This window comes from Panthera tigris, chromosome D2 (genome assembly GCF_018350195.1).
Source record: "Panthera tigris isolate Pti1 chromosome D2, P.tigris_Pti1_mat1.1, whole genome shotgun sequence".
NCBI lineage: Eukaryota > Metazoa > Chordata > Mammalia > Carnivora > Felidae > Panthera > Panthera tigris.
This window is the reverse complement of record NC_056670.1, coordinates 52,808,608-52,825,787: the sequence shown is the minus strand read 5'-3', so window position 1 is coordinate 52,825,787 and position 17,180 is coordinate 52,808,608. Positions and strand designations below refer to the sequence as shown.

At 43.1% G+C, this 17,180-nt stretch overlaps 1 protein-coding gene across 1 annotated transcript in view; it reads left to right on the top strand.

Moving 5' to 3' along the window:
* Nucleotides 1-17,180, top strand: part of MYOF (myoferlin) — a 162,239-nt gene that overhangs the window by 47,144 nt on the left and 97,915 nt on the right. The window contains 2 exon segments of the mRNA XM_007080098.3: nt 4,733-4,841; nt 8,193-8,280. Coding sequence (XP_007080160.2) covers nt 4,733-4,841; nt 8,193-8,280 — 197 coding nt within the window.

The following is a 17,180-nucleotide window of genomic DNA, read 5'->3' as shown; positions in this document are numbered from 1 at the left end:
CTTTTTCTTCCCCTCAGAATACATCTGCAGTTTATTAATTCTGCAAATAAAGCTGGAGAGCTGAAGGACCTTGAGATTCTTTTCACTGTAAAGCTTCCTTTTGAGACATGGTCCATCTGTTTTAGTGTTGGGTGGAGTCCATCAGGAGACTCTTATTTTTCCATGAAAATCCAGGGCAAAGTGTCCACATTACTGTCACACTGTAACATGTTAGCATATTTATAGCATTAGTAATATGAAAGAAAAAGGGTTCTTGGCTTAGTGTCACCTCCTTTAAAGGAAACTGGCCTGACTACACTGTTCTTGTCCTCTGTGTAGGAGGCTGGGCCATCATTTCCTAGCCTCTCATGGTATTCTGTATCCAGGCAACGTCACAGAAAACAGCCCACGACAGGCTGCCGGGGGCCCTCGGAGACCTGCGGAGCTCAGACTTGCCCATAGGGGGTGCTTTCTCCAACTTACGGGGAAAGGTGTTAGAAGTTGTAACTGCATTTTTCTTCAACACAACCTAGCTGTTAAAAATATTTTGGGGGACTAACATCTTTCCAGGCTTTCATCTAAACACACTATCTTTACTTCAGAAAAAAGAAAGCGAAGTTTTCTTTTAAACCACCTCCCTCACACACACGCACAAAAGCATCAGAATTGTATGATGAAAAAGCAGATTTAAGAAATGGGACTAAGGGTTTCTGAAAGAAGGAATTGAAGTTTGAGTTTATAATTGGCTGCTTTTATTTTAGTCCATTCCTGGTCTGTTATCTGTTACCACCCTCTCAAAGCCTCTGGGGGGTGGGGGGGGGGGGGGAGGAAAGCCACAGATATTGGTTGAGTCACAACGGAGGATGTAAAACCATTCAGGACCACGAAGGGCCAGTGATGGATTTGTGTTCTAGGTGAGCCTGTTCCCTCTGGTTAGCACAAGTCACCACTCCCTACTGTCGTACACTTATTCCACATTTCTGTGATTGGCCTAACCTTTCTCCTGACACTCTGTGTGAATTTAAGCTTGATCCGTGAAATGGTAGGTCATATTGGTGGAAGGAGGAGACCTCGCCTACTATTCCGGATTGTCCAACGTGGACATACTTTAGGATATATTCTTCCTAAATCAATGAACAAAGAGAGAATAAATATTTAACATCAGATAGTGTCCTATATAGATATGTGTAGACAACATCACACGTACAAGCCTAGCAGGACTTTAATAGCTGAGAAGGGTCTGAGAAATGATTTACTTCAGTCTACCCAGATAATGAATGAAGTGGGCTCAGAGAGTTGAGTGACTTAGCCAAGGCTTGGGGGAAGTTGGGACACCGAGTTAGGGCAAGAACAGAAATCATCTAATTCCATGCTTCTCAACCTTGGGCGATGTTGCCCACCTGGGCACAATTGGCAAGGTGTAGAGTTGTCAGCGGGTTGCGGCCAAGGATGCTGCTGAACATCTGACAAAGCACAGGGCAGACCCCCAAAACAAAGAACTGTCCAGTTCAAAATGTCAGTAGTGCCAAGGTCGATAAATTCTAGTCCAACCCCAGGCCAGCCCTCTTTCCACATTGTTCTGACATGCTACACGTTGTTTTCTTCTAAGAATTATTTATTGCTGATAGAGTTTCAGGTCATTTTGGTTTCAGCAACAGCAAATCTGTCCATGTCCAAGTGTGCAATGTTATTATTTTTTTAAATTTTTTAAAAGTTTATTTATGTTTGAGAGAGAGAGAGACAGAGTGGGAGCACGGAAAGGGCAGAGAGAGAAGGAGACACAGAATCTGAAGCAGGCTCCAGGCTCTGAGCTGTCAGCACAGAGCCTGATGAGGGGCTCGAACCCATGAACTGTGAGATCGTGACCTGAGCCGAAGTCAGACGCTTAACCGACTGAGCCACCCAGGCACCCCACAATGTTATTATTTTAATCATACAGTTAGGTTATGAATCATGGAACTGTAAGAAAAAAAATCCAGTGTATTTCCATATCTTTCAAGGCAAGTACCTCATTTAGACATTTAATACCAGTCAGATGACTTTTAAAATTGGAGTTTTCACATTTTGTCCTTAAAAACTCAATTAGCCAACCTCACAGCTTACTGTGCTATTTTTAAAACTTGGAACAAAATTCTCGTCAGGCTCATATTATGTGGGGCTGAGGGAGATATGGAAGAGATTTTGCCAGGGCCCTCACCTTGTGTGGGAGGTTTCCTTGTTTCTTCTGGTGGAGATGGAATCATGTGTAGACTCTTTTCCTCAATATGTCAGGGGAATTAAAACCCAAGTAAGGAGAAAACTTATACTTATGTACAAAAAAAAAAATTCTAGCAAACTTCGTGAGTGAACATACTTATCTAGAAATTACTTTATAAAGGCTCTGTCAATTCCCGGCGTTGACTGAGAGCCATAATTTCTGTATTGACCTAAAAGTGCTGAAAAGTTTACTCTTGACCCTCTGGAGGCAGAATTTTTCTTTTCCATTTCCAGTAACTAACTCTACTTGTGGTATTGGAAGAGATGAGAACCCATCATGGTTGTTGAGCATCTTTTGCGGTGTTCTGTCCAAGAAAGCGTATTCTTCCAAGAAACCATACGCAGTGCTTCATGCCATGGGGTAAATCAGGTGAAACCAGGTGCCATGGCAGTTTCCTGGTCTTGTGCAATATGTCTATTCACAGAAAGTGAAGTCATTTATTCATATGGTTGAGTCAGTGGATGTATGTAGTTGGGTGACAGACTCCAGATCTACAATCTAGTTCTATTTCTGGGGTCTGAGTGGAGAAGGAGAACATGGATATTTGTCAGTTCAAAAATGGCATTTCCATGTTGACATCAATTTTCACTCCTAATTTTTAAAGAAACTACTACATGTGAAAATACAATAAATATTTCTGCACAAGATGAACTCTCCAGATTATTATTTTTTCCCAAAAGCCCAGTTATGTTTTATGCCCAACTATGGTTTCTTCACCTGGGTTGTTTGCAGAGCTCGATGTGGGCTTGGTCTCATGACTATGAGACCATGACCTGAACCAAAATCAAGAGTCAGACACTCAACTGACCAAGCCACCCAAGTGGCCCACACTCTGGGTTTTTTGAAGGAAGGAATCTCTTCTATGACTTTGAGGACTTGATGCTTAGTTTTCTATTTCCATGCGAATGATATTTATGCTGTCATAGGTGCCATTTATTAGTATCAGTCACTGCAAATGTAGGCTATGTATAAGTAAATACCACTTTTAAAATCTTCTTGTTTTTCTTTTCCTTTCTCAGTATCCATACTGAGAGCACACCCCTGGGCTTTCTTTGCTTTTTGATTGAATTTCTCAGAGGGAACTTCTTCAGTTCCCCAATCTCATGCCCCGTTGTCACTATAACTCCCAATTTACAGACTGTATTCTACAGGTTACATTTTTATATTCACCAACTCTCAGGGGATGCGTGTTTTATAAACTTTGTTGATCATGTGCCCTAACCACAAAAATGTTTTGCAGATTCAGGGGCGCCTGGGTGGCTCAGTCGGTTGGGTGTCCGACTTCAGCTCAGGTCATGATCTCACGGTCCGTGAGTTTGAGCCCCGCATCAGGCTCTGCTGACAGCTCAGAGCCTGGAAACTGCTTCGGATTCTGTGTCTCCCTCTCTCTCTGCTCCTCCCCTGCTCATGCTCTGTCTCTCTCTGTCTTAAAAATAAATAATAGAAAACATAATTTTTAAAAAATTTTTTTAAATGTTTTTATTTTATTTATCAAAAATAAATAATAAAAAACATTTAAAAAATTTTTTTTAATTTTTTAAAATGTTTTTATTTATTTTTGAGACAGAAAGAGACAGAGCATGAGCAGGGGAGGAGCAGAGAGAGAGGGAGACACAGAATCTGAAGCAGGCTCCAGGCTCTGAGCTGTCAGCACAGAGCCCGACATGGGGCTCGAACTCACGGACTGTGAGATCATGACCTGAGCTGAAGTCAGACGCCCAACTGACTGAGCCACCCAGGCGCCCCTTAAAAACAAAATAAAAAAAAATGTCTTGCATATTCATTTTTAATGTATGTCGACTTATTTATTCTTTCCTTCATTTAGTAAATATCTATGAACAAGTGTAGTATGTTCCAAGCACTGGGGTTAGAGCACAGAAGGGAGCAATCCTGGCTTTCAGGGGGCCTAACCATGGTGAGCAGGGACACATGCATACTTCTGTGCCAGTAGGTTATGTGCGCTACAAGGTAGATGGGGAGGCAGTAAAGGCTGAACAGAATCCCTCAGTGTCCAGGAAGAGGAAGACGTGCGCATATCCAACTTTTGAATTCTGCTCCAGACTATGCAGGTTAGTAAGCTGGCCCCATCAGTAAACTGGCAACCTATTGACAAGTGCAGAAGGTCTCCTTGGGGGGGCATTTTTACAGTGGGCCATGTGTGATGGGTCCCTTTACATTTTCATTACAGAGGAATGCCTGAATTTTGTCCTACTTTTCTCTCTTCTCGGATTCTGAGGGGGTTATTCCATCTTTGTCTGTCACCATTCACTGCTCATCTCATTCATGACTTCAGATTTCATAGACACCATAGTTGGACTCTCGAAATGACTACATGTTGTGGAAAAGTGATGTTTACTGCCAAAATTCCCCCAAATTCATCTCATTGTGAGTGGTTTTAATGATAACATGAATAGGCAGGGAATCGGGAGGCCCGCTGAGTGCATGGAAGCATGTCCCTCACTTAGGTTACTGTGTGCTTTCTCATTTCACCCACAGATTAATTGGCACGGCCACGGTATCCCTGAAGGACCTAATTGGCGACCAGAACAGATCTCTGCCATACAAACTCATCTCCCTGCTGAATGAAAGGGGTCAAGAGACTGGGGTGAGCACCTTCTGTCTTATTGAATGGCTTTGAACTGAGATAAGTAAACAAAAGTTCATTAAGAAGAGTGTGACATTAGGCACGCCTGGGTGGCTCAGTCCATTAAGCGTCTGCCTCTTGATTTCAGCTGAGGCCATGATCTCATGGTTCGTGGGATCAAGCCCCGCATCAGGCTCTGCACTGACAGTGTGGAACCTGCTTGGAATTCTCTCTGTCCCCCTCTCCACCCCTCCCTCACTCGCTCTGTCAGAATAAGTAAGCATTAAAAGAAAAGAAAAGCATGAAATTATATTAGATCACCACACACACACACACACACACACACACACACACACACTTACAGGTTTATACTTGCAATCACAGAACTAGTGGATTAGATAAACTTGACTTTCTTCGACAGAATGCTCTAGAGTTAGGTGGCACCCTCTCTTGGTATAGCTCTGTGCATATCTGCTCAAGTATTTATTTACATTTGTGTGGTGAGTATAGCTCTGTGTATCAGACGCTCTTTGAAACACTCTGTAGAAGGTATTTCATTAATATTGCCTTGGAACATCAAGATGTGAATATTAGCTATTTTCTGATTACAGCCTCTAAATGAGTACATATTGATATTGTCTGATGTGAGTCCAGAATTCTCTTTCTCAAGTACACTTAAAAGAAACAAATGGACTCAAGGCTCATAGCTCTCAGATTTCACGTTTGCTAACAAGTGCTCATAAAGCTACCTACCATGCTTATCCCATTAATCTCTAACACCTTCATTTTCCAATCAATTTATTTTGCTTGGGAGCTAGGACAAAGGGAGATAATTTTATACTAAAATAGGCCATCCCTGGGGCACCTGGGTGGCTCAGTCAGTTAAGTCTCCAACTTTGGCTCAGGTCATGAACTTGCTTTTGTGAGTTCAAGCCCCACGTTGGGCTCTGTGCTGACAGCTCAGAGCCTGGAGCCTGCTTCAGATTCTGTGTCTCCCTCTCTCTCTGTCCCTCCCTCACTCATGCTCTGTCTGTCTGTCTGTCTCTCTGTCTCTGAAAAATAAACATTAAAAAAATAATAATTTAGGGGCACCTGGGTGGCTCAGTCGGTTAAGCGTCTAACTTTGGCTCAGGCATGATCTCACGGTTTGTGAGTTCGAGCCCCGCATTGGGCTTTTGTGCTGACAGCTTGGAGCCTGAAGCTTGCTTCTGATTCTGTGTCTCCCTCTCTCTCTGCCCCTCCCTTGCTCACACTGTCTCTCTCAAAAATAAATAAAGATTTAAAAAATTTTCAAAATAGGCCATCCCTGTTGGCAAGAATATATAGGTGAGGCTTCTCAGAGCCCATTCAGAATATCGATTTGGTTGGTCTAGGCTCCAAAACTTATGGGCTTGCTGTCAATCTTTCTAATCCTAAAAAGTAAATTCAGAATGTCAGCTGTCATCTATTATCCAAAACCTGGCTGAGAGAAATGATACTTAGGAAAGATAGTACAAGTCAGTGATGTTTCTGGCTGTTTGGGGTTTTGTTTTCTTTTTTTTTTTTAATTTTTTTTTTTAACGTTTATTCATTTTTGAGACAGAGAGAGACAGAGCATGAATGGGGGAGGAGCAGAGAGAGAGGGAGACACAGAATCTGAAACAGGCTCCAGGCTCTGAGCTGTCAGCACAGAGCCTGACATGGGGCTCGAACTCACGGACCGCGGGATCATGACCTGAGCCGAAGTCGGACGCCCAACCGACTGAGCCACCCAGGCGCCCCGGGGTTTTGTTTTCTTAAGCACAGAAGAAAGCACATGTAGAAGCCTGAAATGGCAGTGCCGTGGTGATTGAGTGGAGTGAGGCAGATGAGGGGCTTCAAGTCCTATCGTCTGGTAGTTCCTACCCGTAGTTAGGGAGCACTTCTGGGAATCCTGACGTTATTGGAAAATCATTGATCCAGAAGTTGAGCCATCGATGCCCTCTTCTAAGTTTTGAAAGTTTGATTCTTTACTTAAGTTTAGCAGTTGAACCCCTCTTGCTCCTTGCATTCGGCCTTTGGGTTGTGGCCTGGGTCCTTAGCATGGGTAGCCATGAGGTGCTGCTCTCACGATTCTTTACTTGCCATGAAACTGTTGTTCGGGGCCCCATTCATTGTTCTGTTTAGCGTCTCCCAGATCTGTGGTTCCTAAGTTGGCCACACAATGTGCTGATCCATGAGGGAGTATTCACTGATGAACAGACAGATGAGAAAAAATAAGGACAATATAGTGTGTGTGTGTGTGTGTGTGTGTGTGCGTGTGCACACGTGCACGTGTGTATGCGCTCACACTGGAGTTTGCCGCATGTAGCAAAAGTGGCAGTTGAAAGTATGGGATGCCCATTGCAATTTGAATTTCAGGTAAACGATGAATAATTTTCAGTAGAATATTATGTCTGTGTTTTAACTGGTAACTTGGGTGTGTGTGTGTGTGTGTGTGTGTGCCAGCCATCCTTATTTGCAAGGCTCCTTTTATTCTGAGATTTGTCCTTTCTCGTTTTTGCTGTTAAAATTCATTTCTTTTGTGAAATTCTCATAATAGTAGATAGCAGTTGTGGGCTTAGGCTAGCACCCCTATGTCGACTCCCCCTAGCATAAACTTGTTTGAAATTTTGTAGGTTCATGAAATATGTAAGTATAGGAAACTCCACCCTAAAATAAGGTGAGAATTTTATCTCATTTTCAAAATGGGAATAACTTGATTTCCTATCAGGAACTAGTATGTTTCTTCCTTTCCGATAATGAAAGTTACACCACATTTTCTGCCCTCCTTCTTGCCTTGGCTCCTAGCCATCTTGGAGTCACATTTTATGCAAGATGCAATTATCTTGAACTTCGTGATTTGCATATTGGTTTCCTCTTTAATCAGACTCGATTCCCTCTTTTATCCTGTTTTATGAATCACATTGTTATATAATTTTTGTTAGGCGCTCAAGTTCTTTTTAGAGAGAGAGAAAGAACAATAATTTTCAGCAATGAATAAAGAGGTCAGTGTGCAAACAAATAACTCAACCGTTTCAAATGAGCCTCTGTGACTGGACGCCATCTCAAGTCTCAGATGGAGGCTAATTTCAAGTTCATGCTTGCTTGTCACAACTTTGCTCCAGTTTGTGAGTTGCCCCTTGGCAGTGGTACACTTGGCAACCTGTAACAGGTAATTCGTTTTCCAGGCTTTCCTGCCTGCCTGGCTTACATGAGGGAGGATACAATGGAGTGTGTGTGACCTTTCTCTCCTCTTCTCACCTTCCCTTCCCCCTGCCTATTCCATCCAGAACTTTTGCTCCTGCTGATTTGGTTTGCTTTGAGTCTGTTACCCTGCACTGATTCTGTCTGCAATGAATTATTTCTACCTAGGCCACCATTGACCTGGTGATTGGCTATGTTCCACCTTCGGCTCCACATCCAAATGACCCCAGTGGGACCAGTGCATCAGTCATAGAAGGTAAGCTGGCCCTTTTGAAGTCCCAACTTATGCCGGAGGCCATCTATTAAAGACACACAGGGAGTCTCCAAGAAAGCCTTCTTTGTCATTATTCTGTCGGTAGCACCCTGCCTACCTAGACAGGGCCCCGTGAGGCAGGTGGAGCTGCCCCAAACTGGGACAGTACAGTTGTTTGTGAAATGCCCTTCAAGGGAGAGGAGAGGGGTGAGACAGTCCCTGCCTGACCAGCCTCGCAGTGGGCCCGTCCAGCACACACAGACTCTAGTGGAAGGTCCCAAGCAAGGCTTTGCTTCACGTTTGTACCTTCTACCGCTGGTTGGAATGTCCCCGGTGGTAAAGCTACATGAGTGGCCTCTACTCTCTTCGTGTTTCTTCACCTCCTAAGTGTGTGATCAGCACTCCATTTCTTAGTAGTTACTAAGTAAAGAAAGTGGTTGCTGCCTTTCTGGAGCCATTGCTGGAAGCTGAAGTGCTGGGTGATAAATGCTTTAGGGCATGGCTCCTGCCTTCGGAGGAGTTTAGAGAAAAACATTGACTCCGGAGTTTAGAGAAAAAACTCTTTTTATCCTGAAACTGTAACATTATGAATAAGAACAAGGGCTTTGGGGTCAGAATGGCCTAAGTTGGATTCTGTGTCTATTGTTCATTTGCCGTGTAACCTTGGGTAAGTCACTTAGCCTCTCTGAATCTCAGTTTTCTTTACCGTAAGATAAGGATGACAGTGGCACTCAGATCAGAAAGTTGTGGCAAGGATTCAATGAGATAAAGTATATAAAGTACTTCGCCCAGTACCTAGAATGCTACCTTAATGGTGGCTATTGTTATTATTATGATTTTTCTTATGATTTATTGTTTTATGATTTAGTGTTTTTACAAAAACAACTCCTGGTGATATGTAGTCATGAGTTCAGTTGGGTGGCACCCTCTGTATGAACGTTCGGATTGTTGCCTCTAAAAATCAGAGCTATTGGAAAAGAATGATCTGGTTTGGCTCAAAGTCATGTTGGGATGACTAAATGTTTATTTTTAAATATCTTTTAAACAAAGGAAAAGAAAAAGATTGTGTCCTAGTGGACCAGAAAGACTGAGAATAAGCAACTTCTCAAGTTATTGACAGTGTAGGGGGAGGTCCCATCTCCTGAGACAGACCCAGGTAAGACCAAGCTCAGAAACCATGCAATTTCCCTGGAGCCAAGGCTGCTTAAAAATGAGAAAAGCACCAACTCTTGAACTTGTAGACCCAATGGGGAGAAAATCCTTCCATCTAGGCTCCCTTTGCTTGAGGTTCCTTCTCCTCAGCTCCTGGATTGTCTTGGCAACGCTAATGCTCCAGCAGTGTTTGCGGACTGACAGCCCACCCATTCCCTTTGGAAGCTCGCTCCCGGCAGGCTCTGCCATGGCAGTTGGCAAGGGTCGTCCTCAGAAGTTCTATAGAACCCCTGATCATGCTGGATAGAGATAGGAAATAAACCAGAACCTGAGTTCCTTTCATTTGGATCTTAAACAAAGGGTGTGTTACTAGGTGCTGGCCAGGAAATGAGCAGTGTATGGAGGCCAGTTTCATTTTCAAGGGTGAGATGACAAAACGAAACTTTTTTATTTAAAAAACATACAGGGTTCTTTGCCCTGGAAGTACTATCTTTGTTGTATAAGATGACTATTCACCAAAGTTGGGTCAAGGGGGACATTCTGGGGTGCCTGGGTGGCTCAGTCAGTTGAATGTCCAACTCTTGATTTCCGCTCAGATCATGATCCCAGGGTCATGGGATCCAGCCCTGCACTGGGCTCTGTGATGAGCATGGAGTCTGCTTGGGATTCTCTCTCTCTCTCTCTCTCTCTCTCTCTCGCCCTCTGTCCCTACCCCACTCTCCTTCTTTCTTTCTTAAAAAAGCCCAAAAAACAAAAAACAGTTTTAAGGGTGACATTCTGAATGATGGCTTCATAATCCCGCTGAAAGAATCTTTTCTTCAACATTTAAGAAAATCTTTCAATATCTTGGATTATTTGGATGTTTCAAGGGAAAACCTTTTTTTGTCTTAATAAGACAATTCAATTCAACTAAGCAAAGATATCTTTGAGTATTCACTACAACTCTGTGCTAGGGAAGACACTAGGGGGAAAAAACCCAACAACTTGCAGTCTTGGGGGGAAGATAAGACAAAGAAATATGAGGCAGAGAAATAATGGTGAGAGAGCCACACCTTCTGCTGCCACATACTTTAATAACCAAAACAGAACATCTGGCCCAGAATTTTTTTTCCCTTCCTTTTAATTAACTCTTTTAAAAAACTTTACCATTCCATGTAAAAGTAATGGGTCGGCTTCCTCTAATTTATATAGATCTTTACAAATTTTAAAAAAGATTTGAACTTGTTGATCTTCTTTTTGAGTACGAAAGCAATACCCATTTGTAAAAACGTAAACATTGCAAAAATATAAAACACAGAATGCACATCTTCCACACTCCCACCCTCCTGAAATAAACACTGTTCATGATTACCAATATCGTTTGTAAAGATTACCAACCACATAGTGAGTCTTGCATAGAAGAAATTTGAAACACTAATGATAGAACACAAAAGTGAAGATTTTCAGGAAGATTCACCGCTGGAAATTGAAGAAACTAATTTGACCACAGATCCCAGGAATTGGATATAGGAGGTGTGTGTGTGTGTGTGTGTGTGTGTGTGTGTGTGTGTTAAGGACTTGTTTTCTTTTAGAGCAGTTTTAGGTTTACCACAATATTGAGAGGAAGATAACAGAGATTTCAGATACACACCCTGCCCCACACATACATGGCCTTCCCCGTCATCAATGTCACTCATCAGAATGATGACATTTTGTTTTACAAAGGAAGAACCTATGTGGCTCACAGTGAACATATGTGACATCATAGTCACCCAAAGTCCATAGTATCCCTTAGAGTTCATTCTTGGTGGTGCATATTTGATGGGTTTGGACAAGTGTATAATGACATACATTCATCATTATAATATCATACAGAGTATTTTCAGTGCCCTAAAATCCTCTGTGCTTTGCATATTCATCCACCTGCCCAACCTTTGGTAACCCCTGATCTTTTCATTGTCTCCATAGTTTTGCCTTTTCTAGATTGTCCTTGAGCTGGAATCGCGTAGTATGTAGACTTTTCAGATTGGCTTCTTTCACTTAGCAATATGCATTTATGATTCCCCATGTCTTTTCATGGGCTGATAGCTCACTTCATTGTCTGGGTACACCATGGTTTATTTATCCGTTCACCTTCTGAAGAACATCTTGGTTGCTTCCAAGTTTGGCAATATGAATAAAATTGCTCTAAACATCCGTGTGTGGGTTTGTGTAGACATACAGTTTCAACTCCTTTGGGTAAAGACCAAGGAGCATGATTGCTGGATCACACGGTACGAGTATGCTTAGCTTTGCAGGAAGCCCCCAGTCTTATAAAGTGACTGTATCGGGGCGCCTGGGTGGCTCAGTCGGTTAAGTGGCCGACTTCAGCTCAGGTCATGATCTTGCGGTCCATGAGTTCGAGCCCCGCGTCGGGCTCTGTGCTGACAGCTCAGAGCCTGGAGCCTGTTTCAGATTCTGTGTCTCCCTCTCTCTGACCCTCCCCCATTCATGCTCTGTCTCTCTCTGTCTCAAAAATAAATAAACGTTAAAAAAAAATTTTTTTTAAGTGACTGTATCATTTTGCATTCCTACCAGCAACGTATGAGAGTTCTGTCATTCCACATCCTCGCCAGCATTTGGTATTGGCAATGTCCCGGATTTTGACCATTTAAATAGGTGTGTAGTGGCATCTCATTGTCTCAACTTGTATTTCCTGATGACATCGGATTTGGAGCCTCTTTTCATATTCTTATCTGCTATCTGTGTATCTGTATCTCTGGTGAGCTGTCTGTTTAGGTCTTTGGCCCATTTTTTTAATCAAGTTGTTTTTTTCTTGTTGAGCTTTAAGAATTCTTGTTTATTTTGTATATATAAAGGATAATCGTCCTTTATCGATTGTGTCTTTTACAAATACTTTCTGCCAGTCTGTGGCTTGTCTTATTATCTTCACATTGTCTTTTGCAGAGCAGAAGTTTTTAATTTTAATGAAGTCCAGCTTATCAATTATTTCTTTTTTGGATCGTGTCTTTGGTGGTATAGCTAAGGGTTTTGTTTTTAAGGAATGCATTTCTGGAACTCTTATATCAGGATGACAAAGATTACAGACCCAGGGCATTGATGGTTTGACTGAACGTGTGTAGTATCAAAGTTATTTGTTTCATTGACCTACCTCTAAGACTGTTCCTGTGACAGAGGGGTGGGATGACCCAGACTTCAGGCTTGACTTCCCAAAAATCTGTTACCTTCCCAACTTGATTCATCAGATGTCAGTTAGTTTGAATGGAGCCTACATTCTTGTTGCCGGAATGAACTATTTTTAAAATCTCACATCTATTTTTGAAGAGCCATCTGTTAAATTTGTGCTGTGTTCAACAACAGAAGGGCAAAAACTCATTTATCATTAGGCATTGCCACTTCGAATTTATTTTTTTCCACAAATACTAAAGTCACTGTGCTTAAGATTAAATTCAGTCCAGTTTGGGGGCACCTGGGTGGCTCAGTCAGCTAAGCACTGTGACTTCGGCTCAGGTCATGATCTCACGGTTCGTGTGTTCAAGCCCTGTCTCAGGCTCTGTGCTGACAGCTTGGAGCCTGGATCCTGCTTCACATTCTGTGTGTGTGTCTGCCTTTCTCTGCCCCTTCCTGACATATACTCTCTCTCTCAAAAATAAATAAATGAACATTAAATAAATTCAATCCAGTTTAGAAAACATTTACTGACACCTGAGGTGTACAGAGGTGATAAAGTCATGGTTTGCCACCCAGGAGCTTGCATTTCAGTAAAAAGGTAAGATATAAACATGAATAAGTATAGGTCAGAGCTGAATAAATTCCCCAACAGAGGATTAAGCAAATTATTACATGGAACATAATTTTTTTAGAGAAAGTACTTTTTCAGCTATCGATTTCAACTGTGTATTCTTAGCGCCTACCACTAAGTCATGATTGCTCACTAAATGCTTGGTTGGTTGAGTAAGTGAATGATGGATGGGCAATGGATATTGTTTAAATGTTTCCTTTCAAGAAGGGCATTTTGGGGGAATACTAGTGAATAGACAAAAGGGACAAATTCATTCAGAGATGTAGTCAAAAGGCAGTGTGTTCCCAGGGGCTGGGAATGCCAAGCCGAGACATTTGTTCTGGGACACATCATGGGGATCCATGGAGCATGGTGAAGAAGGGACTGACTTCGTCAGAACTGAACTGGAAAATTACCAGTTTGCTAGAGGATTGTTGGAGGCACTCTTTCCAGGATTGGCCTCTATTTGACTTTGTCCAGCAAACTGATTGTATTAGGCCTATCTTTCTTCCAAGTTATTTCAGAAAGCCAAAGTGATCATAATAAACAAGGGGTTCTTAAACTTTAGACACAGGGAAAATCATCAAGGGAGATCTTTAAATGTGCAGACTTCTGTCACCGACTCCCAGAGAGTGTGATTTAGCTGGTCTGGAGGGGACCCCCTGCAATCTGTGCAGTTGGTAGAAACTTCCAGGAGATCCTGATGAGAGCAGAGTTGGGAACTCACTGTAAGAAGTCCCAGAGTTGAGCATTTTACCTCGTTAACAGTATCTTGCCCAGATGCAGCCGGAGCTTTTTGGGCAACGTTTCCTAGACTGGATCACAGGTCAGTTAATTCAAGCAGTTGCTGCCAAGATTACCCTGCAAACCTCTCTTTGCATTACTGTATGGTTAGAGGTTCTTCCATGACACCTGTGCTCTGGGCTACGCATTAGAACCATTCCAGAAAATTCGTGGTGCACATATAGTGCTGTTTACCCAAGAATCGGGGTGGAGGGTAATGAAGTGCTTATGGTTGAGTGCAGATGTGTATTTATATAACTTCTCTCGGGTTAGAAACCCAGAAAAGTTACTATTCAACATCGCAGCTAAATCAGCATGTTATCTCCAAAATGTTTTCATGTTTAAAGACGTCCTCTCTCCCATTCTGCTTTGTACGTTTTTAACTTACACTGATGATATTATACCAGCCCTTTGTGCTGACTTAGCAGTGACCTTTGGCCCAAGGTAATTAAGTTCTGCCTTAACCACTTAACAAAATTTTGTCATTAGAAGCAAAATTAATATCACAGGCAGAGATTGGCATTCTAGGACTCTAGAGAAACAGAGTTGCTGTGACAAAAAAAAAAAAAAAAGAAAAGAAAAAAGAAAAAGAAAAGAAAGAAAGAAAGAAAGAAAGAAAAAGAAAAGGCATAAAATATTCCAGAAAGGACTCCCATCAAGGAATGGGAGAAGATTAGATGGAATGGTGGCCCAGTTAGAGCCTAGGTGGAAAGATGAGAGGCGTGGAACAGTGTTTGGAGGCCTGCTGGCCAGGGGACGGGGTCTGTATTTCAAGCCAGGAGAAAACCAGTGGCGACTGGGCAAGTGTCTGTCTTCTTCAGCCATTCCTAGGAATTGCCTTCATTGGGAAGCTCTAACAGGATGAGAGCGATGGCAGGGAAAGGCTGGCTTGCATAGCTGGTGCCATCTGAGTGACTGATAGCTCATTCTCTTACGCTCAGAAAGGGTAAGTGCTAGAGTAGGATAGCATGGGAGCTTGGTGGAGGGAGAGAAGCTGATCCCTGCTAGGGAAGGGCACAGCTGGGCATGCCGGAGGCAAACTTGACTGTATCCTAAGGTCCCCTAGGGGCTGCCAACTCTTCAGCACTGGGTGGACAAACAGATGCCCTCCAGGGAAGTGTCACTATCACAAGTGATGACACACAGGGGCAGTTGGCAGGAATATTGCAACTGAGCTTCTGAAGAGAGGCCAACATTACATCTCAGGAATTATGGAGACGTGTTTTGTTGAGCTGCTGGAATTGCAATGGAGAGCCATTCCTAAGTGTTCATTGAAGCTCACTTATAACCAAGGGTGAGTCACATAGAGGGTTACTGACATTCAGAAAGGAGACAGGCCAGTGTTGGCTGCACTCAAAAGCTTGGCAGGATTTGACTGAGTGGCATGGCAATTGTTGGAGAGGCAGGATGGTGTTCATATAAAGAAATTGTGTAGAGGTTTTCACTGCCAAAGTGACAGATAAGGAGAGCAGAAAAATAGTAACTATAGAGGGCGCTATGGAATCAAGGACAGATTTTGGTTTGTTTTTATTGTGGGCAGTATTTCAGCACATTTATATCTTGATGGGAATGATGTAGCTGAGAGGGAGAAGACTGAGGAGTACATACAGAGGCAGAAATTGCAGAAGCAAAATCCATGGGTAGGTGGAGGAGAGGAGATGTATGCACATGTGGAAAGATTGACCTCAGGTTGGGAGCACAGACAGTTCAATGATTGTAGCAAGAGAGGAGGCAGACAGCAGGTGCGGGTAGGAAGGTTGCCTTGGCATGGGACGATGAGGATATTCTCTTCTGATTGCCTGTTTTGTCCATGAAATAAGCAAGGTCATGAGCTGGCAGTGAGAAGGATACAAGAGGGTGTTAGAAGCTTTCAAGGTGCAAAAAAGGTGGGAGTTCAGAAAGGTAAAGTGATTTGACCTTGTTGGCTAATTAGTGGCCTTCTCAGACCAGGGTCCAGGAAAACTGTGAATAGATGCCTTGGAAGTATGATAGATGGCCAGGGAGTCCTGCGAGTCCACTTTGGGGGTGTGATCATGACATTTAAGTGGGAATAGTCAGGAAGGTGAGTGTTCAGCCATATGCAGCTCCCTGGGTGAAGGCGTGGAGCAAGGGGAGGTTGAATGAACCAGGTGAGCACAATAAGTGAGAGAAGGGAAGGGGTTGAGGAGCACAGAGAAGAGAGATGGCAGTGTTAGATCACAGACTCCAGCTCAGATTAGGAGAAAAGGGTGTGAACGCAATGAAGGAGGACGGGAGGGGGTGATGTCCATAGATTGGGGCTGCCCGTGTGGCTGCAGACTGTGGACTGGAGCAATAGATGGAACGCACTGGAAAGATACAAAAAATGGCCTCTAGAATGAGTTGAATAGTGTCCCCACTGCCCAGTTCCTACACGGACCCTCAGAAGGTGACCTTATTTGGAAATGGGATCTTTGCAGGTGTAATTAGCTAAGAGGAAGTCGTGCTGGGGTGGGGTGGGCCTTAAATCCAGTGATGGGTACCCTTACAAAAAGAGAAGATACATGGACACACAGGGGAGAAGGCCATGTGATGACACACGCAGAGGTTGGAAGGATGCGGCCACAAGCCAAGGAATGCCGAGGATTGCCACGGGCCACCAACTAAGAGGCAAGGAAGGGACTTTTGTCTAAAATTAATATTACAAAATTTCACAAAATTACAAAATTAAAATTACAAAATTAATTATAAAATTAATATTTACAAAATTAACATTACAAAATATTACAAAATTCTGGAAAAACTGGGTCACTGTGACACCTCCTCCCCTCCCCCCCATCCAAAGAAACATAAACTATTCTGGAAAGGACTCTTCATCAAGGAATGGAAGAGGATTAGATGGGGTGGTGGCCCTGAGGGACCATGGTCCTGCCAACACCTTCCTTCTAGAGTTTGGAACTGTGAGAGAATATATTTCTCTTGTTTTCAGCCACCCAGTTTGCGGTTCTTCGTGCTAACCAGCAAAAACAAGCAAATAGATACACGCAGCAGCTTTCTGTTTGATCAACGGTTCCCAACTCAGTGTTGCCCTCTGTGGTCATGAAGGGTCATCCTTTGTAGGTCCACTTGCCCGTGCATCGGATGCATGCCTGGGTCTCAGTGATGGCGCATGCCCACACAACCACTCACATTTGGTAACAAAACAGCTTGCACAGAAGGGTGTGCCTGGCAGGGCCTAAAGGGCCCCCCT